Here is a 15,591-nt window from a genome sequence, read left to right on the forward strand (position 1 = left end):
TCTGAAACAAATACTCACCAGCAACCACACACCACACAACAGAACCACCAACCCAGGAACCGATCCTTGCAACAAAGCCCGTTGCCAACTCTGTCCACATATCTATTCAGGGGACACCATCATAGGGCCTAATCACATCAGCCACACTATCAGAGGCTCGTTCACCTGCGCATCTACCAATGTGATGTATGCCATGTGCCAGCAATGCCCCTCTGCCATGTACATTGGTCAAACTGGACAGTCTCTACGTAAAAGAATGAATGGACACAAATCAGACGTCAAGAATTATAACATTCAAAAACCAGTTGGAGAACACTTCAATCTCTCTGGTCACTCGATCACAGACCTAAGAGTGGCTATCCTTCAACAAAAAAGCTTCAAAAACAGACTCCAACGAGAGACTGCTGAATTGGAATTAATTTGCAAACTGGATACAATTAACTTAGGCTTGAAGAGAGACTGGGAATGAATGAGTCATTACACAAAGTAAAACTATTTCTCCCCCCCCACCCCACCCCCCACTGTTCCTCAGATATTCTTGTTAACTGCTGGAATTAGCCTACCTTGCTTGTCACCATGAAAGGTTTTCCTCCTTCCCCCCCCCCCGCTGCTGGTGATGGCTTATCTTAAGTGATCACTCTCCTTACAGTGTGTATGATAAACCCATTGTTTCATGTTCTCTGTGTGTGTGTGTATATATCAGTCTCCCCCATTTTTTCCACCAAATACATCCGATGAAGTGAGCTGTAGCTCACAAAAGCTTATGCTCTAATAAATGTGTTAGTTTCTAAGGTGCCACAAGTACTCCTTTTCTTTTTGCGAATACAGACCAACACGGCTGCTACTCTGAAACCATGCAGAATATGGAATTACTGGTTATTAGATTTAGCTTTTAAAAAAAACTTGCACCATAGATATGCTTTTTTCAAAGAGCTGATTTTATAAATTCAGATGAAGAGTACAAAGAGATTATAACTGTAGGTAGCATACTGAATTAGGGTAATATCTGGCAAAGCAGATCCATTCACTAGTTGAACAGTTATTTTTGATATGTAGAGGTGAATGGAAAGGCTCTAGGCGTTTCAGTACCCTAAAGCCTAATTAAGATATTTCAGTACAAAAATGTAGAAGGCTGGGGCTAATCTACATGGATTACAAGTCAAGGGTGTTGGGAGTGTGGACAAAGTTTAAAAGTCACCTTTTACAGTTCCACAATCTTTGGGCATGGGCCTCATTTCTTGGGTTAGAGCAGCCTGAACACACCAACTTCTGCCAGCAGCACCTCACCCCAAGAAACTGAGGACTTCCATGGTATAAGGTCATCCCACACACCCTTTTCTTTGCAATGCTACCACCAGGTGGCTACATTAAGAGCCCCATGTTGCTCTACGCATATACTGTAGTTTCATCTTCTTTAGGATCCACCAGCATGGTATAAAGCAGTCATACTACAGTATCTTCCCTCTGTTCTCTACGAGATTAAATAGGTCTCATTTCTTCCAGCTTCTACAGGAATACAAGGCTTATAGTGACATTCATATTCCCAGAGTTAGGTTAATCTAAACCCCCATTTTGGCTTACAATTTTCCTTTAATGTCATGCTACCAACCAACACATTTTTGCCTACCTTCTCTTCCTCCTTTCCTGCCTAAACCGATGTCAAAAGGAAGTCCCTAGCTTAGACTAAATTCAATGCAACAAGACTAGTGTAGCAGAGAGGTAACAGCACACTGGATATAAACTCTCACTTCAATAGTCCTTCATTAATTCAAAAATAGGTTTAATTATATTAGAAGAATGCTCAGTATTTATACAAAGAGGGTGGTGTTTTGGGTTTTTTTTAAGTCTGCCTTTCTTTTCAATGAGACAAGATGAGGTTTGTTTGTTTTTTAAAATTGGACCAACTTCTGTTAGTGAGAGAGACAAGCTTTTGAACAGAAGTTGGTCCAGTGGAAGTTATTACTTCACCCCGTGTCTCCAATATCCTAGAACTGATGTGGCTACAATACTGTACACAACCTACTTTCATTGTCAGGGTGGTGTTGTTTTTCTGTATTAATATAAACTGCAGTCTTGAAGTTGTCAGAGGAACCTGGAAGTTTTTCAAGAATCACCTACCTGGATTCAATCTCAGATTACAGGCACAGCAGCAGTATGGTAAAGCACTGCTCATCCCACAACATGCTATTCTCTCACTCAGGGAGTTACAATAGTAATAACGAGAAATAGAAATTCCTGGCACGCAGGTAGGAATACAAATCCAGTATGGCAGCTGATTTCAATCAGTGATATCATTTATGACTGAAGTCAGATGACAAATGTGTATACACATCTGGATAAAATACCACTTGAGTGTTCTTCTGAGTAGAGCTTCACTTCAAACTTGCCAAGTACATTTACCTCAGTCAAGGTCTTCTAAATGCTGAGATTTGTGCCTGATCATCACAATAGCCCTAGCTGTAACATAGGGATAGTTATTTTTCTGCTAGTATTAAAAGTGAAGTCCCTGAGGACTACTTTCTAAATACTGCTACTTTTTTTTTTTTTGTATCACAGTTTTTTTTTTTTTTTAAGGTAGGTATTAATCCAATCCAATCCTTGAGAATTTTGGATACTAATGCCAACATTTTCAGCATCATGAAATGGTCATCTTCAGACCATAACCTTTCCATTGTGAACAACTTCCAAATTCTAGCATTAGATTGACTATAGCAATACTCACACTCCTATTCTTAGATTCATTTAAGACATTCTTGTTGTAGGTTAAAGTGCTCAAAAGAAGGATAGGACCCTAAACCAGAGAGTTAACGTATTCTCTTTATTGGAAAAAAAAGTTTTCAAGGCAATTCAGAAACTCCATCAGCTAAATCACTCTTCCATTAAGCAAGAGCTGTTCCTTTGTGAAGTACTACCATACCCAACCCTGCTCCAGTAGCCCAGAACAAGAACTGTTGGTGAATATCTTCCTGCAGACGGAACCTCAGTTATCATCCAGTCCACAAGCAGAATTAGAAAAAGTTCAATTACATACAATGAAAGTTTAGACAATACCAAGAAGTCAGGCATTACTGCTCAAATAGCTTAGCTATTGTTTACTATTTTGAAACAAGATTAATTTAAAAACACTTTTCTTCACTCACTGCACATGTTATGTTTACTCAGTTTCACCATTAAGCCAAAATCTAGACCTGATAGCTAAATGCTATAGTTAACTTCTTAAACAATTCAGGCTTTAATCTTTACCCAGATAATTCTCTGCAATACTTGATTTGCTTTTTTTTTTTTTATTTTAATAGAATGTGAGAAGCACACCCTAATCATAACTTGCATAAGTTAGTACACTAAAAACTAAATTAAAGTTCAAGACATTTAAAATTTACAATTGAAGCAGTTTATATATATAGTATTAACTTATAACACAAATAAATTTAAGTTTACCTGATAATACCTGAAGAATTCACAGACAAATGCAAGACCTATTTTCACAGTTACTTGAATCAGTCACCTTAGTTTGCATTTAAAAAATACTTTTATGCACGTATACTACATTTGCAGCAGAACTTTTTGTTCTGAAAGTGAATTTTTTCCCCAAACATACTCTTCTCTACAAGCCCTTCAAAGTATTGACTAGTTTTGCTGAGTGCTTTAAAATAACCAGAGAAAACAAAATTAACAACAGCCCAGTGGGAGAGCATGTACAATTGAACCCACTGAAGATGCAGAATGTACCAACTAAAATGACAAATTTCATATTAGATCTTCCAACCAATGCATGTTTTATTCATTAAAAATCTTCCAGCTAAAGTGTCTGTTACTTGGGAACTTATTAATACTTGAAAATAAAACTATGAAAAAGACAGTCAAAGAATTATAAAGGTCTATGCTGGGTCTGCAATATAGATTGAGCAGATAGTCAAAGGGGCAGAAAATGTCTATTGTGCAAGAAATTGAAGGCTGAAAGGTGAACAATTTTCAGTTTGATTTGGGCAGCAAAAATTCTTCAGTCCACGTAAATTATGTACAATATTATCAGGTGTATTCTGAATGACAATATAGCTTTCAAATACAGTCTGAACTTAGTGTCTGTAAAATCCTTCTCTTAGCATTCTAGTATGGGTGCAAGGATTTTTAAGATCACTTCTAAATGTGAAGACTAGCTTAATTTGTATCTACACCTTTGAAAATAGTGACACTTGTCACCTGAGCTACAATTCAAATCATTCAGTTTCAGCAAACAATGTACATATAACATCATTATCATGAAATGTAAAGAATGGAAGTGATTATAAACCAGCGTCATCAGGAGGGGGCAGTTACCACAGCTGCTGCCTCCTGAAGTGCAAATGTATTAAAATAATTTGTTTATATATTCTTTGTTTTAACTACTGTATGTAGTGGAGAAAATGCTACAAAATATGTACTAATACCATAGTATTCCTTCTGAATGGCCTCATCACTTTCCAGGGGTTAGTTACAGAAGGGATCAGAGAAGTCACACGAGGTATGCTGACCACACAGATTTATTGTGATCAGAACTGTGTGCACAGCAAAAGAGGAGACATCAATAAAATACTCCAATCTTCTCCAAATTTAAAGAGAGATACAGCCCCAAGATTCTGTGAGTTTGTGAATGAATAATCTTTGAATACAGGTACTGGTGACAGTTCCAAGTATATAAAGAATCTGAATCAGACACAAAGTTTAAATCAGATTTTACCATCTGCTGTTCTAAGAAAGAGTTATTAAGTGTGTGGTGCTTTTACAGCAGGTTACTTAATATTTTAAGGCTGCTACCTTTTTCTGGAAGCATAACTCATGTAAAAATATATAGGTGGGCTGATATTTCAACTGCTTTTTTTAGGAAGTTCTTAACTTTAAGGATGAAGTTTAATCTCTAAAGAGACAATGTCCTTGGGCATGCACAGGCAACTCCCATCTATAATCAATATATTTTGTATTATTAATGGAAAGATGACATTTCAATATATATAATTTTGCTTTGCTTTCATTTAACTGCATCTTTTATTACTAATGGTAGTCAATGCCAATACCCATTAAATCTGTAAGGTCCAAGGAAGACTACTACGTTCTTATCACTTTCTAGCCCTATACACAACTCAAGGCATGCAATAAGGCTAATGAATAAATGATTGGGGAATAACTTTCCTTCTTGTAGTGTCTATCTGGAGTTTTCAAAGCAAAATTTAAGATAATGCCTTTTTAAATGTACTACAAGTGGCATCATGTGTTACCAAAGAGCATCTAGAGTTTTGGTTGCTTTCTAAATAGCTCAAGAGTTTGTTTTTTTTGAAGTTGCTTTTTGGATAAGAATTTTATTGTAATAGTAAGTAACTTCTGTGACCTTATGCTGAAATTAGACAAATTTAGATACGTTTTAGCAGAAAAAACTTTGCTTAAATTGGAAGTAACAACCTAGTTTGTCACACACACACACACACACACACACACACACACAAATAAAAATCTAGGCACCTTAGCAGTCAGCCCACCTTAATAGTCTGTTGCATTACCAAATTTTAAAAATTGTAGCAATTGCACAAAGTGTTTACTGTACCAATTCCACAATCCTTGATAAGCAGGTGCCATGTACATTTTCTTCTGTAACCAGAGTTCTAGATAAATCTCCATCTTCACAATGCAGACCTTGTTACAACATCCTAACCCGTGCAAATAAGTGAATTACAAATTTAATTTGCAACTGTCATGAAATTAAGCCACATCCAGTACACCTGCAGCCACCAGTTGCCTTGAAAGCCAGTCCAATCCTTCATATAGTCCCATGCCACTTTGAGCATCACAGCCCTGAATATACCAGTTACGGCCACAGCAGAGTTTATGGAGACTCAGCATTTCTGTGATTTCTTCTACTGAAAGAGCCCCCGCTACATCCTGCAAGAGAGCCAGGCATTATTTTAAATGCACATGGTAAATTTTCTAGAGATTTCACTTTCACTGATAAGAATATAGATTATCTAGCTGTTCTAGATAATCTCCCACATCATCTTAAAAACCTCAAAGCAAATTAATAGTCTTAAGGCTAGACAGAAGATTTTACTGGCTTGTCACCCACGCAGAAATAGCTATTGGATTCATTAAATCAGTGACTAGTCTCTTCTTATAATATTGTCACTAAATATTAAGGAAAAACATCTAAATTTTATTCCTTCCCCATCTTCACTTTTTAATTATGGCAGACAGTTCACAAAGGTTGTGTTAATTACAGTTTTAAAAAGAAACAAGAAATAGAAAAAAATTCACCAATACCTGCTTATTGGCAAAGATCAACAGCAAGGCATCCCGCAATTCTTTCTCTGTTAATAACTTTGCAAGTTCACTGTGTGCTTCACTAACCCTGTCTCTGTGACTGCTATCGACAACAAATACCACCGCTATGAAAAGAATAGTGAAACATGTTACGCACACTCTCAAAAGTCAGACATAATACCCAAATGCACCGACTCCTAAACTCCACAAACTCCCCTTTATTTCCAACACAGAACCACCTACAATGCAGATTGCGTGTCTCAGAATTGCACATTAACTCAAGCCTCAGTATTAAGATATTGTACATATAAACACTTATTCGAAAAAAAAAGTATTCCCAAAAGTCCGCATCTTAGACCCTGTCTACAGAAGGAAGTTGCAATGGTTTAACTTAAGTCAGTTTAAACTAAATGGGTTTAAAAATAGACTCAAAGCCCTGTGTGAAGACTTGCTTCAGTTTAGCTTAAAGCAATTCCTAATCAATTTACACTAAACAAAATAAGTTTGAGTGTCCACACGGCTTTGAACCAGTATAACTAAATCAGTTTAAAATCACATCTTTAGCTAAACCAGTGCAATTTTCTCATCTAGACAAGCCTTAAGGGCATGGATACACTTGCAGATGTAGAGCGCTGTGAGTTAAACCAGCCCTCAGAGAGCGCAGTAGGGAAAGTGCTGCAGTGTGTTCACACTGTCAGCTTCAAGCACACTGGCGTAGCCACATTAGCAGCTCTTGCAATGACACAGAGAGCAGTGCATTGGGGTAGCTATCCCAGCATGCAAGTAGCTGCAATGTGCTTTTCAAATGGTGGGGAGAATGAAGTGTGACAGGGAGTGTGTTGTGTGTATGTGGGGGAGAGAGTGTGGGTTTTGAGGGGACTGAGAGGATGTCAGCATGCTCTCTTGTAAGTTCAGACAGCAGCAGACTCCCCCACCCCTGGCCTCTCTCTCTCTCTCTCTCTCTCTCTCACAGGAAGCAACATTCCACACTAATGGTTGCTTTGTCCTGGAGCAGATAAGCATACTGGATGTCAGAAACGGAGTTTTAAAAGGGCATATCCGCATTCCTACAGCCAATTCCAAAACAATGACAAGAGTGTCCACTTGACTTAAGGGGATTATGGGACATTTCTGGAGGCCAATCGCAGTAATGCAATACCTCGTTCACACTGACACTGGGGCGTTTCAGACGAGGCGCAGCAAGAGTTATGCTTCTCATGGAGGTGGTTTACCAGGAGTGCTCCAGCTGCAGAGTCCAGGTGCTCTAAGTGCCTTGCCAGTGTGGACGGGTTGAGAGTTAGGACACCTGGAGCTGCTTTAATGCACTCTAACTTGCAAGCGTAGCCAAGCCTTGAGTTAAAGTTATGTACACTTGTGGGAGGATTTTACATGCCAAAGAGGCTGTAAGATGGCATGGATGAAGGGATGGCATAGAGTCATTTATTATTAGGAACTCCTGGGGGTTGTAGACAATGAGAGGTATGGAAGGAAAATTAATAAGCTAAGGAGGCAGAACTGGAGAATAGAAATTCTCTGTGTAAATTTCAGTGCTTCCCAGCTTTTACAGTGGAAAAACAAAAGTTATAGTAAAGAAGCAAATGAACTGTTGGTATTTTCAATTCTCACCCTAGCCCTGCCCCTCTTCTACTTTCATAGGAGAAAAGACCCTATGTTGGTGATCTCTACATTCTGACTTTTGAGATGATGTTAATCTCTGAAAATGATTTTTTTAAAAGAAAAGTGATTTAAAATGTCAGAATTTTGCAAAGAAGGCTCTGAAGAACGTGCCTAAAAGTTTGTTATCCTTGAAAGATTCAGGAATCTCAACCGCACTTTAAATGGAAAACAAACTTAGAGCACTTATGACACCCTCATAATTCAGAGCCCAAAAGTATAGTAGGCACTTTCATGCCAGTAACATTCAGAAGAATGTTTTACCATGTGGACAGCAAAGCTGTTCTGATCCATTAATACAGATAAAAACAAGTGCAACTGTGATTGGACAGTGTGCTGCAATACTGGGTCAGAAGTTTTGTCACCTTGTAGAGTTGAGTATTTTCATTTCAAATGTTATCCAACGTTTATACATGTGAAGTGCTACTTGTCACCATGTGAACTTCTGGAATGCTGCATCTTTGTCCGCTGTCAGCTAAAACCAGCTAGAACAGAGGTTCTAATTTTTGTTATGGCTCCATGAACTATGGAGCTGATGAATTTATGAAGAATGCAACTTTTCCAGCAACATCAAGATCTACTGGTCCAAAATATTTTCTTAGGCCATGAATCTAGCACCCATACTTCACCTTACACAGAATTACTTATTTTATGTCAGTTTTCGATGGTTAAATGATTTCTAGTCATTCTTGTGGCACTAATGAATGCACAAACTACAAAACCAACCAACCAACCAGTCTAAATATTTTAGCAATCCTACCTTGTGTATTGAGGTAATAATGCTTCCACAAAGGCCTCAACTTGTGCTTCCCTCCTACATCCCAAATAGTAAACTTCAGATTTTTATATTCTACAGTTTCAACATTAAAACCTAAAAGAGAAAAGTTCACTTTTTATACTCTTATTCCTAATAATGAATCAAATTTGTAAATCACTCAGTTACATACCTATTGTTGGAATAGGTTGCATGAACTCATCCTGCTTTAACTTAAACAAAATAGTTGTTTTGCCAGCTCCGTCTAATCCTAGGGTCACAACTCGAATCTCCATTTTTGGTCCAATATGTACCCTGTTGTCCTGGTGAAAAATAAATATAAACACTGAAAATACGCTAAAAGATCCATCTTCACTGTCTTTGTAGGAAACTTCAGGATCTCTATGCCATGCAACATGTCTCACTATTTGTAAAGTGCCATTTTAGATTAATAGATTTTAAACCCAGAATGAACCATAATGCTCATTTAGTCTGACCTTCTGTCTACTTCATGGAACCTCATTCAGTAAATGATGGGGGAACCATTTGCCAGGTACTGTGGAAAGAAGAATGGGCCTTAAAACAGAAAGGTTTCTGGAGCTATAAGAATTACCTTTTCCCTCACAACACCACCAATGTGGTTCTTGTACAGATAGGGAAACTAATTCCAAAACCTGCCTTTTGGCGCTAATGGTGAGTAGGAAGGCCAGCCACAGACTAATATAATCTCTCATTCTGATTAATTCTGATGACATCAGAATTTTCATCTTGGCTGTGGCTCACTGCAGAACGCCACGAGTTCCTGAGCTCTCATTTCTATGGTGCTTGGTTGTATAGGAATCCAATATAGAAATGCTAATATAGCTGATATCCATCAGTACTTCGTAACTATTATTATATTTGTATTATGGTAGCATCTAGAGGGCAGGGCCTCCCTGTGCTGAGCTCTGTACAAAGAGGCAGTTCCTTCCCTAAAGTTTCTGTTTCCACTGACACACAAACATAAATTTGATATCAAGGAATGAAGTTTCCTGGTTGAGTTCCGTCTATATACCAAAATATAACTGGTCTGGATTGAAAAATCCTTGCTTCAAATATATCTGGTCTTTTCTGCAGGTGCAGTGTGAGTTCCTAGGCTATCTAGCAAGTACATTATGGCTTCGAGGTCAGTGGAAAACTAGGAAGACTTCAACTTTTCCTCTCCCTCTTTTCTGAACCCTTTACTGTCTTGAAAGGTAACAGATTCTTCTCTACCCAGGGCATTTTTCCATTGCCATGGGGAAGCTTCGACATCTGGTTGCTCTCACTTTTGGATGAGACAAAAAGACTCTTGTCTCAGTCACAGACCAACCTCTAACAGAAGGTAGCAGGATACTTCCATTCTGAGCAGCATAATTGCCTCCTATGTACTGTGACACAGTTCCTGCTCTACCTTGGTGGGTCTTGGTCTTATTGGCAGATTTGCTCGCCTTGGAGCTTCACAGCAGCCCTCGCTTGGCCGTTTTTCTGAACCCACAGTCCAGGTCGACTCCTCCTGTGTCTGACCAGGAGTTGGGAGGATCTGGGGGAACCCGGGCCTGCCCTCTACTCTGGGTTCCAGCCCAGGGCCCTGTGGAATGCAGCTGTCTAGAGTGCCTCCTGGAACAGCTGTGTGACAGCTACAACTCCCTGGGCTACTTCCCCATGGCCTCTTCCCAACACCTTCTTTATCCTCACCATAGGATCTTCCTCCTGATGTCTGATAATGCTTGTACTTCTCAGTCCTCCAAAAGTCTGCGTTCTCACTCTCAGCTCCTAGTGCCTCTTGCTCCCAGCTCCTCACACGCACACCACAAACTGAAGAGAGCTCCTTTTTAAAACCCAGGTGCCCTGATTAGCCTGCCTTAATTGATTGGCTGCAGGTGTTGTAATCAGCCTGTCTTAATTGTCTCCAGAAGGTTCCTGATTGTTCTGGAAACTTCCCTGTTACCTTACCCAGGGAAAAGGGACCTACTTAGCCCCCATATGCTTCCCCATCCTGCAAAGACTGCTTCCATAGGGAGTATGCAAGGTCTAGAGTAAAAACCGGGTTGCCACTTAAAAAAAACTGGGTTGGTTTTCAGCAACAATCTAAGGGACACTCAGATATGACTAGAGAACGACACTGCATTCTGTGTTGTATCAAGTATGCCATTTCATGACCTCAAAGAGTTTGGATTCTTTCTGTGGTTTCCCCCCTCCAGCCCAGGACTGTTGAGAGACATACCACCATAAGGACACCAGCCAGCCAGCTCAAGGGGGGGGGGGGGGTATCTCCCCAACTGCTCAAAAGCTCCTGATCAGACTATTCTGTGTTGGAATTATGGTTCCTCAGGGCAGGAATGGACCCAACATGCGGGTCTTACTCTGAGCACCATGCCATGGCAGCAAGAGGGTTGGCTGGCTGGGGACAGATAAGAGCATAATTCTAAAGTATGTAAATGCTGCCTCACATTGGGAACACCACTTTAATGTACCTGGTATTTGTGAGACAGCTCTGCCATACCTGAATGGTGACAGAGGAGTCTCAGAGAGGAGGCACTGCAGCAGCAGATCTGGGTGGTTGAAACCACCATGCTGCCAAATACCTGATCTGGGGGGGGAGGAAGATGTATTTTAACTCACTGCCACATGAAAAATTGAAAATTATATAACAAAATGGTCAGGAGAAACTGATCTGCCAATTTGTTCCACCACCAGAGGTAGAAAAACCTGGTGGCCTGAGCTGAGCGGCAAGATTTCGTCCTAGAGTTTCCAACAACTACACTAAAAGCTTCCAAATTCTACAGGTGAGGGGCATTAACTCATCAGTAAGGATAAGATTTAGTCACGGAGGTCACAGATTCTGTGACTTTACTGGATCTCTGTGGCTTCAGCTGTCAGAGGCAGGGGTGGAGCTAGGGCTATGCATCCTCCTCCATCCCCCACTGCTGTGGCCAGAGCTGTGGGCCTGCCCTCCATAGCTTCAGCCGAGGCTAGAGCCGGAACCGCTGCTGTGTGCCGCCGTCGCAGGGCCTGGGCCCGACTGAGGCTGTCAGTCCCCACCATGGGGATCCAGGTGTCATTCCTTCCTTCCCCTCCCTCTCCAGCCCTCTCTCTTCCATTATTTTGAGTAAAGTCATAGACAGGTCAAGGCTCCCATTAATTTTTGTTTATTGCCCACGACCTGTCCATGACTTTTACTAAAAATAACCGTGACAAAAATCTTAAACCTTGCTCATTAGTAATCAGTGAGAAAAGCTGTGCAATAGAATCCACTTTTGAATCCCTGACCTTGGTGCAGAAATAGTAGGAATATTCCTGAAAATACACACTATTGTCTTCTTGACTCTGTCATGCAAGTTCACATAAATATCTTGCACAAAGTAGTAAAGATTCCAAGTCATGAGGTATCTACTAATAGTAAATTAAAAGCAATACTGAAGTACAGAGTTACGAACTGACTGGTCAACCACACCCTCATTTGTAACCAGAAGTATGTAATCAGGCAGCAGCAGAGACCAAAAAAAGGAAAGAAAAAAAGAAAAGAAAAAACAAATACTGTACAGTACTGTGTTAAATGTAAACTACTAAAAAATAAAAGGGAAAGGTTAAAAAAGATTAGACAAGTTAAGGAAACTTTCTGTGCTTGTTTCATTTAAATTAAGGTAATTAAAAGCAGCATTTTTCTTTTGCATAGTAAAGTTTCAAACCTATATTAAGTCAATATTCAGTTGCAAACTTTGGAAAGAACAACCATAAGGATTTATTCGGAGTTCTGAACATTTCAGAGTTATGAACAACCTCTATTCCCAAAGTGTTTACAACTCTCAGGTTCTAACATGCAGATTTTGATAGTAAACCTAGTAACAACATACAGTACAACTGAGACAGTCTCCAGACGGAAGCCCCTGTTTCCTGAAGGAAAGCACTTCATCGGAATTGTTCTTGCTGCTTCATAATGAAAACAGCAGCAAGTCACTCAAAATAACAGTGTCTCCTTTCCCCCATTAACAATGAAGAGAGATGGATGCAGCCAACAAACAAAACAAACAAACAAAACAAACCATCATCCTTCATTTTTCTCAAACTTCTTGTCTTTTTGTTAAACTGTGATTCAAAGCCCATTTAAAAATTCTTTAATTATAAGATTAGGAAATAAATCATTTAGAGGAAACTCCAGTGTATTACCAAAATTTCACAATCATCTCAACCTTCTTTCAGAAACAAACTTCATATTACTTTGAGATACACATTCAAACTAAGCAGTAAAACCTAATCAGAATATGAAGGCTGCCAAGTTGGTACCAAATGCGAAGCTATGAGAGAAAGCTATGAAGTTCACTATTAGAATCAACGGAAGAAATACACCAGTTTGAATACTGTAAATGGAAATATGTAATAGAATTTTTTTTTTTGTATTTTTAATAGGCAGATAAGAAATCAAATAACCAGCATCCACCAGGCTTGGTGTTTGTCCAAAACCACTCCCAATTTTAGGAGGCGGGGGAGGAGGGGGAGACAGCAAATGGGGGGGGAAAAGGCTCCTTTCCAGAGAGTCTCTCTTGGTTTTTTAGAACTCCTGACAGCTATCTTGATCATTAAAATAAAATTTAAAAATAGTGAAAAATATAGCAGTTCATGTAAAAAACAGAGCTATCTATGTAGCAAACAAACATATTCTAAATGCAAATTGACATAGAAACACCACTCAAACTGACTGTTTTTTCCCCATCTATTTCAACAGAGAGTAAGTATCTCGTGTCATAGTGCAAGATGGCAGCCTCTGTATTCTGGAATCAGAGAGTCAGTCACAGCCAAAAAGTTTTTAAAAAAAGGTATATTTTTACATGACAAATGCATTTGTAGCATCTATGAAAAGTCTGGTGATAAATCATTGCAGTTTTCCTTTAATACACATTTTTAATTTCAGAAAGCAGATAGTTCTATTTTCACTAGAATCTTGAAGACATATGAAAAGGGTTTTGAAGACTATACCTTTGTAAAAGTGACAGGAATGCTAGCATCCAGCTGTATATGATCTGCAAGTTCTGTAAATTGCTGCTGCTGTTTTTGTAATGTTTCTAATAGCCTTGTAATCTCCTGTTTAGCCAACACTACTCTGCAGTCATCCTAAAACAGACAAAAACGCAAAAGCACTCTTTCTACTAGTAAATCATTTAATGGAAAAAAAAAAGGGGGGGGCAGATAATTATATATGGCAATAAAACTGTTTTATTTTTTATTTTGAATAATCTAATAGAACAAAGTTTACATTTACAAAAAATGCATTTAAGAAATTATGATACATTTTCCACTTTTATACTGCAAATCTAATCCTAATAGAGTTCAAAGAGCTTTGGAAAAAACAAACAAAAAATAACCAAAGAGAAAACACATCTCTCTCTCTCTCTCACCTAATTCCCCCAGTGATGTGAAAGAACAATATCTATACCATTCACAAAAATGTAGCTTCCTCAGGCTTGGAATATGGCAACTGGTTAAACAGCATACAGTAACACTACATAAAGGTGAAAAACTGTACCCAGGTGTTAAAACTGGGAAATTTAGTTAAGTAGAATGTCAGTATTTAAGGTGACATTTGACCAGAGTTAGTTCCCAATGGCTTAAAAGAGACAAAAGCAATTTAAAATCATGTTTAAAAAATAAAAAGCTGTCTTACAATAACAGCATATTAAATAGATAAAACTGAAAGAATTTTAAAAATAAAGTTGACTTTTTACTAAATATGGTTTTTTTATTTACTTTTTGCTCTTTACTCATCTTGGACTATGAAAACAGACTGGTCAGTTTTACCTTTAGTATAGTAACTTACTTCTCATACTCAGCACAATGCTGTGATGTTTGGGTTGCAAACCTTCCAAAGAACCACTTAATTCCAAGCAAAACATTTTTCTACCCTGACTTTATTTCCAATAAAGTATTCATTAGTTACAGCAATTGTAAAACTTTTCCCCTATAAAACCTATATTTTTAGCCTGAGCTATACACCTGTCTCTCCATATTCACACCACAAATAATTACTATAATGTTTTCAATCTCACTTTATAGTAGCGTGTTTCTAACATGATAGAGAAAATTTAAAAGCACAGCATTGTCCAATTTAGCAGTTTATAACCTAAGCTTCATTTACGGATCCAACTATGTACTTGCTCCATGTTACAGCTCACTTAATCACCTACCTGCTGTAAAGGCTTTTCACAGTGAAGACAAGCAGTTGAAACCTGTGACAACAGGATAGTCATGTCTTCTTGTTGTTGTCTGAGCCAAATCAATTTCTCCCGCACATGTGCATCAACCACACTAAGTGCCATTTCTTCCTGCCGACAAAGGGTTTCATGAAGATCAGAAAAATAGGCTCGGACGCATGAACGGGCATTTTCTGCAGTACCTGGGACCTACAGTGTAAAGTCATAAAATCAAAGAAAATTAACAATCAAAAATCATTCTATTCAAATAGCATAATACTTAGTGCTGTGTTACATTCCAACTCCTAACTTCAAAATGAGAGACCGGCAGATTCAGATCTCAAACAGGCACAGTTTTGGCGAAGGTTGTATATCTGCTCCCAGCACTAAGGCCTTTGCATAGGTTATTCCAATAAACAATTACTTATTACATGTATACAGTGTATGAAAAAAAATACTATCAGGGAGAAATAACTTGAAAAAAATACAACAGCATATGAGGACACATGGACAAACTACTTTCCACAGTACCTCAATGCAGTATAAGTATACCTCTACCCCGATATAATGCAACCCAATATAACACGAATTCAGATACAACGTGGTAAAGCAGCACTCTGGCGGGGCGCAACTGTGCGGTGGATCAGTGTGTCAGCGTGTCTGGCTCCGACG

General features: G+C 38.8%; 1 protein-coding gene across 4 annotated transcripts in view; it reads right to left on the reverse strand.

Moving 5' to 3' along the window:
* Nucleotides 1-2,799: 2,799 nt before the first annotated feature.
* Nucleotides 2,800-15,591, reverse strand: part of TRIM23 (tripartite motif containing 23) — a 37,200-nt gene continuing 24,408 nt past the window's right edge. For all 4 annotated transcript variants that reach the window (XM_043514200.1, XM_038401281.2, XM_043514201.1 and 1 more), the window contains 6 exons: nt 14,914-15,129; nt 13,709-13,843; nt 8,907-9,036; nt 8,720-8,830; nt 6,286-6,410; nt 2,800-5,910 (listed from right to left, as the gene is read on the reverse strand). In XM_043514200.1, coding sequence (XP_043370135.1) covers nt 5,731-5,910; nt 6,286-6,410; nt 8,720-8,830; nt 8,907-9,036; nt 13,709-13,843; nt 14,914-15,129 — 897 coding nt within the window. In that variant the 3' untranslated portion in view covers nt 2,800-5,730. The remainder of the gene's footprint in view (nt 5,911-6,285; nt 6,411-8,719; nt 8,831-8,906; nt 9,037-13,708; nt 13,844-14,913; nt 15,130-15,591) is intronic.

This window comes from Dermochelys coriacea, chromosome 5, assembly GCF_009764565.3.
Source record: "Dermochelys coriacea isolate rDerCor1 chromosome 5, rDerCor1.pri.v4, whole genome shotgun sequence".
NCBI classification, from domain to species: domain Eukaryota; kingdom Metazoa; phylum Chordata; order Testudines; family Dermochelyidae; genus Dermochelys; species Dermochelys coriacea.